This window comes from Tarenaya hassleriana, unplaced genomic scaffold, assembly GCF_000463585.1.
Source record: "Tarenaya hassleriana unplaced genomic scaffold, ASM46358v1 Cleome6, whole genome shotgun sequence".
Lineage (NCBI taxonomy): Eukaryota > Viridiplantae > Streptophyta > Magnoliopsida > Brassicales > Cleomaceae > Tarenaya > Tarenaya hassleriana.
Window position 1 is genome coordinate 4,882,005 of NW_010968505.1, and position 6,255 is coordinate 4,888,259.

At 39.6% G+C, this 6,255-nt stretch overlaps 3 protein-coding genes across 4 annotated transcripts in view; 2 read left to right on the forward strand and 1 right to left on the reverse strand.

The window, feature by feature from the left end:
* The window catches only part of LOC104799610 (21 kDa protein), a 1,014-nt gene extending 493 nt beyond the window's left edge, over nucleotides 1-521 (forward strand). Inside the window, exon 2 of one of the 2 annotated variants that reach the window (XM_010522222.2) lies at nucleotides 1-521. In XM_010522222.2, coding sequence (XP_010520524.1) covers nucleotides 1-350 — 350 coding nt within the window. In that variant the 3' untranslated portion in view covers nucleotides 351-521. The other variant, XM_010522221.1, reaches the window with a different exon arrangement.
* An 889-nt stretch (nucleotides 522-1,410) lies between these two features.
* LOC104799611 (20 kDa chaperonin, chloroplastic-like) lies at nucleotides 1,411-3,379 on the reverse strand. Its single transcript, XM_010522223.1, has 6 exons — nucleotides 3,272-3,379; nucleotides 2,836-3,028; nucleotides 2,247-2,426; nucleotides 2,004-2,159; nucleotides 1,823-1,900; nucleotides 1,411-1,738 (listed from the first exon to the last, which is right to left on the reverse strand). Exons 2-6 carry the CDS (start codon nucleotides 3,016-3,018, stop codon nucleotides 1,565-1,567), a joined length of 771 nt encoding a protein of 256 aa, XP_010520525.1. The 5' UTR covers nucleotides 3,019-3,028; nucleotides 3,272-3,379; the 3' UTR covers nucleotides 1,411-1,564.
* Nucleotides 3,380-5,001: 1,622 nt separating this feature from the next.
* LOC104799612 lies at nucleotides 5,002-6,054 on the forward strand. The gene is made up of 2 exons (XM_010522225.2): nucleotides 5,002-5,734; nucleotides 5,835-6,054. Exons 1-2 carry the CDS (start codon nucleotides 5,103-5,105, stop codon nucleotides 5,974-5,976), a joined length of 774 nt encoding a protein of 257 aa, XP_010520527.1. The 5' UTR covers nucleotides 5,002-5,102; the 3' UTR covers nucleotides 5,977-6,054.
* Nucleotides 6,055-6,255: the final 201 nt, after the last annotated feature.

A 6,255-nucleotide genomic window follows, 5' to 3' on the forward strand; every position in this document is an offset into this window, starting at 1 on the left:
CGGGTGCGAGGCGGCGGGAGAGGGCGGCGCTGGTGGACTGCGTGGAGCAGATCGGAGACTCGGTAGAGGAGCTGAGCCGCACGCTCAGTGCGCTGAAGCGCCTTCGGCAGAGCTCCGGCGGAGGAGCTGCGGCGGAGTTCCGGTGGGAGTTGAGCAATGCGGAGACGTGGGTGAGCGCGGCGTTGACGAACGAGGACACGTGTCTCGATGGCTTCGAAGGGATCGACGGCGAGATCAAGACGGAGGTGAAGAAGAAGATCACCAAGGTGGCTAGGGTTACGAGCAACGCGCTTTACATGATCAACCGCCTTGACGATACACGTGGCAAGCCTCACACCGTCGATCCTTGATCTTACTGTTCGGTTTGTAATGTACGGTCGTGATTGTGTGTTAGTTTTGGTTATTCGTTTTCTTTGGTGTATTTATCTTGCTTTCGTATATCTATATTTATTTGACGGGAAAAAAAGATATGAATGCCTCATGACGGTGCACGTGAAATGTATAATATTCAATTTATAATATATATATATATATATATATATATATATAGTATAAAGAAGCTGCTTGTGTTTTTTCATATAGATTCTGGATTTCTGTTTTTTTTCCCCCCAAAAACGTGACTTGTGTCGTCAAGCCACCACAATCCCATTTATTAATTTATTGTATAAATGTTGGTTATATGCTCTTCGTTTGCATTGAATTGTATCTTCTAAGTTACGTACAGATGGACTTGCTGAATTCTAAATTATATATATATATGAACCGACGAGATATTTATGGGCCTAAAAGAGTCGGCCCACACACTAAATAGGCAAATGAAAAATTGAAACAGAAGATCCAATTCAATTAAACCATAATCAAATCCGGATCCAAAAATAGGAGCAGGCGAGGGACCATCGAACAAAATCATATCAGTATTCTCTAATACGAAACATTATAATTTTTTCAAATACAAAAATTTCCGAAAATAATCGAAATCATCTGAAAATTAAAACAAAAAAATCGGCACTCTCTCTCGATCCTTCTTGGGTCCTGACTTTCCCGCCACTCCGTAGCTTCGATCTTGCTGTTTTTCTCCTTTCCGACAACATCGTACTACACTACACCCAGATGGCAGAGACTTTGCATTCTCTAAACTCGGATTCCCTTCGTAAAAGATTCTTTCGTCCGCTGATACCGGCACTAAGCAGTGATCCGTCGAACATCAGACATCAAAATCTCCCGTTAGTGAAATCTGTACAGAAGGAACTTGTTAACGAATGTCATTGCGCGACACTGGATATTCCCAAATGGCCAAAAGCATGCCGGTTTCACTGTGTTTCTCATGTCAAACCGGAGACAAGAACCGGTCAACGTTTATACCAAACCGATCCTAAGATTTTGTGAAATGTTGCAAAAATTAAAAAAAAAAAAAAAAAACCCCAAGTGACATTCTCAAGAACGCAGGACAATGATCAAAGAAAGAGGCAATCACAAAAAGGAACATTTTCCAAACTCGGTTTCTGTATTAGATAAGGGCTCCCCCTCGTTCATGTGCAAATCTTTAAGGCATATAATAACTACACTAAGAGAGGATAGCCATCACATCCGAAGCTCTGAGAGCAATGTAGTCCGAACCATCTTTGCCTTTGAAATCGTTACCCGCATACTTTGAGAACAGCACTGTGCTTCCCGGGGTTATCGACAATGGCCTTCGGTTACCTTCCTCGTCCAGAGGTCCAGGTCCTGCCGCTATCACCTGTAACCGATTGAAATACATCACAGAGTCTTTACATTTTTCGCAAAGAGAAAGAAAGAACCATGTTTCTGTTTTAAGTCTTACTGTTCCAATGGAAGGCTTTTCTTTTGTAGTTGCAGCTATCAACAATCCTCCAGCAGTTTTCTCCTCTGCCTCGGCAACCTGAAAACATAAGAAAATTTCCGCTTCAGCTTCCTCCATCGGTGTCGAGATGAAAATATAATTGAGATGAAGAGATTTTTCGGTCAAGGGTATCCAAAAAAACCTTAATAAAGACTCGGTCGTTCAAAGGCTTGAGATCCTTGATATCATCGGTTTCAAGAATGCCCACTATGTCATCCTCCTTGACAATGAGATGCTTTGCATCGTTGAAATCGACTTCAGTTCCTGCATACTTGGAATATACAACTTGTGCGCCAGTCTACATTCAGAAAAAGCATACGGTATTATGACACTTGAACAGAATGATCATACAAAGATGAGGATTTGATCGGTAATTAGACTGTACCTTGATAGAGATGTCAACTTTCGTTTTCCCTACCGTTCTTCCCTCACCGACCGCAACGACTTCACCTCCCTGAGGTTTCGATTGAGCAGTGGACGGAAGTAAGATGCCACCTTCACTCTTTTCTTCTGCTTCCTTGACCTTCACCAACACTCTATCCCCCAAAGGCTTAATCGAAGTAAACTGCAAGTTTCATGCCAAAAACACAAGCAAAAATGAACCAGAGAAATCTCTCGCAGTGATCGAAGCAAGAGACTGTGACAAACCCATTAAACTTAGAAGACAGTGTACACTAATGTAATGGCACGATCACATTGAATTCGCTCCTCTACTACATAGCCACCAGCAGTAATATTCAGATCCAACTTGCATAAACAGCTAGAAAGATCTAAGTTATAGTTTCTGCTGATCAAACAGGGCACATTGCCGGTGAGATGTAACCACTAGAAAATTGGAGAAATCCGAATAACAGTGATGGAAAGCATTCATCTCGAAACATTCTGATGAATTCCACACGATTGCTCAAAAGCTCCATTTCAGACCAAGCAATATCAGATTCTAGGACGAGAGAAGATGCGAAAGGGGCCATTACCTTAGGAGCAACAACAGCAGAAGCTTTGACGACCAAACCACGGAACCGGTTCTGTCTAAGACGTCCTAGTTTAACAAGTCCAAAAGAAGTCAACTGTACGCTCGAGGGTCTCAGACCTTCAAACGAGGCCAAGCTCCTCGCGGAGACAGTCACTGATGATGCTGTTAACTGGGTCGTCGCCATTTCTGCAACCCTAAACAAAACACGGAAAAGCCCTCTCAATTCTTATCCGAGATTTCAGTTTAACAATACCCTTCGACTCTCTATCTCCAAATTCGTCCTTCCAAAACCCTTCGCAAATGCGATTGAAACCCAATCACCATTGGAGAAACGAGATTACTAAGTTTCATATCGTGCACTTCGAACTTGGGATAAACCCACCACCGAATCCTTCGAATTTAACATGAATGTCGAATCCAAGATGAGAACTTCATACCTTAAGACTTGGACAGATAAGAGGGCTGGGAAAGCCTCGAAAGATAAACCCTAAAAATCGTACACTTTGAAGTTGGAGAGAGAGTGAGAACGAAATGAGAACCGTTTATATCCATTTGCTGGAACGAGTTCTGGAACTCTCTAGCGTGTCTGTATCACGTGCCTCTTGGCCGGGTCGGGTCGTGTCGGGTCGGGTCGGGTCGGGTCGGGTCGGGTCGGGTCGGGTTGGGTCGGACCGGGTCTATAGACGATTGCAGCATACTTGAGATTAAAATTTAAAATTTTTAGATTTTCGACCAGTAGATATTTCAAATTTCGTTTGCTTTTTTTTTCCTTCTCAATTTTCAGTTTAAATTTGATTTTAATATATACATATATAACAAAAAATGTGAAATATTATAGTTTTGGTTTGGTTTTAATTCGAATTCAATTTCACTTTTTGTTTTTGTTCATAATATGTTCGTTTAAAAAAATTATTCTATGTTCGTTTTTCTTTTGTATCTTTTTAAAAATAGTTAGTATGAATTTAAATTAGATTTTAGTCCGAAAATCTTGTTTGTCCCTAAACTTCAAAGAATGTCACGTACCAGTTTCCAACGTTAAAAAAACAAAAGGTACCACAGACAGAACCTATGAACTATTGTACAGTTAAATCACGCGAAGAGAAATTTTCGGACTCGATGGTATATATATATAAAGCACCATGACCGTAAAAGTAAAATAAAAATAAAAATTAGGAAAAACCACATAATTACACATTCTATGTTTAGTCATTTGATATCTATATATGTATGAATTTGTGTGTGATTATTTGATTGAGTTATTTTGGAAATTTTTATTTATTAAATTTGGTTCTACGGAATATATATAATATACACGGAATTTTTATTATTTTTTTTTGGTGGGACCGAACCGAGAGAGGGTAAAAGAGTAATATCGCATAAAATTCCGAGTCAGCAAAATAATAGTGGAGGTACTTTGGAGCTGTAGAAGCGTGCCACGTTTCATACGTATCGTGAGAGCGCTCAAGGGAATCTTCTCCCTCGAAAGCCTGTGGGACCCATGTCCACATCATATGTCTCCCGCGTTGATTTCGACTTGTATATAATATTTAATCATTTATTTAATAATTCTCTCTCTCCGTGGTCCACTCTACTATTGATGACATCTCATCATTTTCCGTCTCATTTTTTAAGCATCTGTATTTTTTTTTATCGTATTCGTAATTTTAATAGTTGCATTTGTACGTTATTATTTTTTGTTTACCTTTTTTCTGGTATATTACATACATTTGTATGGCTTATAAAAAAAACCGAATACTCATGTAACAAATTTCATATATAAGCTTATATTAAAATGGTTTATGCGCAAGGTTGAAACAGGAAAAAGAGCATATTAAATTAAATGATTTCCCGTGTATACATTATCTACGTATAGTGAAAGCAAATTAAGGTATATTTATACGTACATTTCTCCTATTTCGAATTGTAATTAATGTTCTTCCAAAGTCATTATTTTATATTTATGTTTCTAAAGGATTAAATAGTATAATATAATGTGATGATGTAACGATTTCTATGATATAAAAATAGCTAAATGATTGAGGTGAAAAAATTGAATAAATCAATTAAAAAGAGGATACATATAATATTTAAAACCGGTTTCACGAAAGACCGAAGCATGGGATAATTTCTCACCCACCCACCAACTCCACCATAAATAATAAACTCTCTCTCCCCCATCTCTTGTGGAGGTTTCACAAAACACCACCAAAGCCACCTTCTTCTTCTTCTTCTTCTTCTTGTTCTGTCAATCATCGAATCTCTTGAGAGATGCTTACCAAAAGATCCCATCCGATGATCGGAAAATTGTCGGAGCTTCTCGTCTCGGTTAACCGATCGAACCCTTTTTCCGACGCCTTGATGATGACGACGACGAGCCCTAAAAGCCCGCTCGATTTCAAGATTTTCCCTCAGATTTCTCCCAGAAACGGCGCGAAGAGATTCTATGACAGTCATATTGGCGGGGTTGGCCTTGGAATCGTGGCAGCGCTCGAGAACTCGACCGCTCGGATGAGTGTTTGCCGGGTCGGGAAATATCCGGTTCCCAAACCGGGGCCTAACCGGTCCGGTTCCAACCCGGTTCCCATCGCGATGAACAACCGGAGATCTGTGGATGACGACAACGATGATGAGGAGGAGGAGAGATTCATGGACGAGGACTACACGTACGTGACATGTCATCACGGGCCCGATGGATCTTGTACTAGGGTTTACAGAGATGGGATTGAGTGCTACGCAAGAAAGAACCCCGAGACCGAGAGATCTCTGGTTTTTGGTGACTGTTTTGACGACCCGCCGGAAAATTCGCCGGAAACTTCGCCGGAGTTCGAGGGTTTGGATTTCCTCAACGCATGTTTGTTGTGCCGGAAGAAACTTCACGGCATAGACATATACATCTACAAGTAAGATTATCAAAACCTCGTTATTGTGTTGAAAATTTTACAGGTATTATTAATCATATGATTGTTATTTATATATTTTATTTTTGTCTGAACGTTACAGAGGAGACAAAGCATTTTGTAGTGCGGAGTGCAGATCGATTCATATAACGAGCGATGAACGAAGAGAGACATGTAGATCGGACTTTTCGATATCTCCGTACACCGCCGGCGAATTTCTCTCCGGTGGAGTCCTCGCAATCTAATCCCACGTGTCCACTTTCCGACAATCATATATATATATATATATATATATATATATAGGTATATTAATTATAATAAATCGGAATAAATACTTAGCATATATATGATATATATATATATATATATATACAGTAAAATATATGGGGGAAAATCATAGAGAAATTTTGATGTGGGGGAAGAACGGAGGAGCTTGATGCTCTAGTAGCGAGATCATTAATGTTTTTTTACTTTCGATTATGTAATAATTAGTTAAAAAAATAAATAATAAATTTAAAATTATC

Coding starts and splice junctions, on each gene's coding strand:
- LOC104799611 (XM_010522223.1), bottom strand. CDS start 3,018: ATGGCGACGACCCAGTTAACAGCATCATCAGTGACTGTCTCCGCGAGG. Junction 2,427..2,835: donor CTGCTGTTGTTGCTCCTAAG/GTAATGGCCCCT, acceptor TGAAACTTGCAG/TTTACTTCGATTAAGCCTTT. Junction 1,901..2,003: donor ACGACCGAGTCTTTATTAAG/GTTTTTTTGGAT, acceptor TTATGTTTTCAG/GTTGCCGAGGCAGAGGAGAA.
- LOC104799612 (XM_010522225.2), top strand. CDS start 5,103: ATGCTTACCAAAAGATCCCATCCGATGATCGGAAAATTGTCGGAGCTT. Junction 5,735..5,834: donor ATAGACATATACATCTACAA/GTAAGATTATCA, acceptor TGAACGTTACAG/AGGAGACAAAGCATTTTGTA.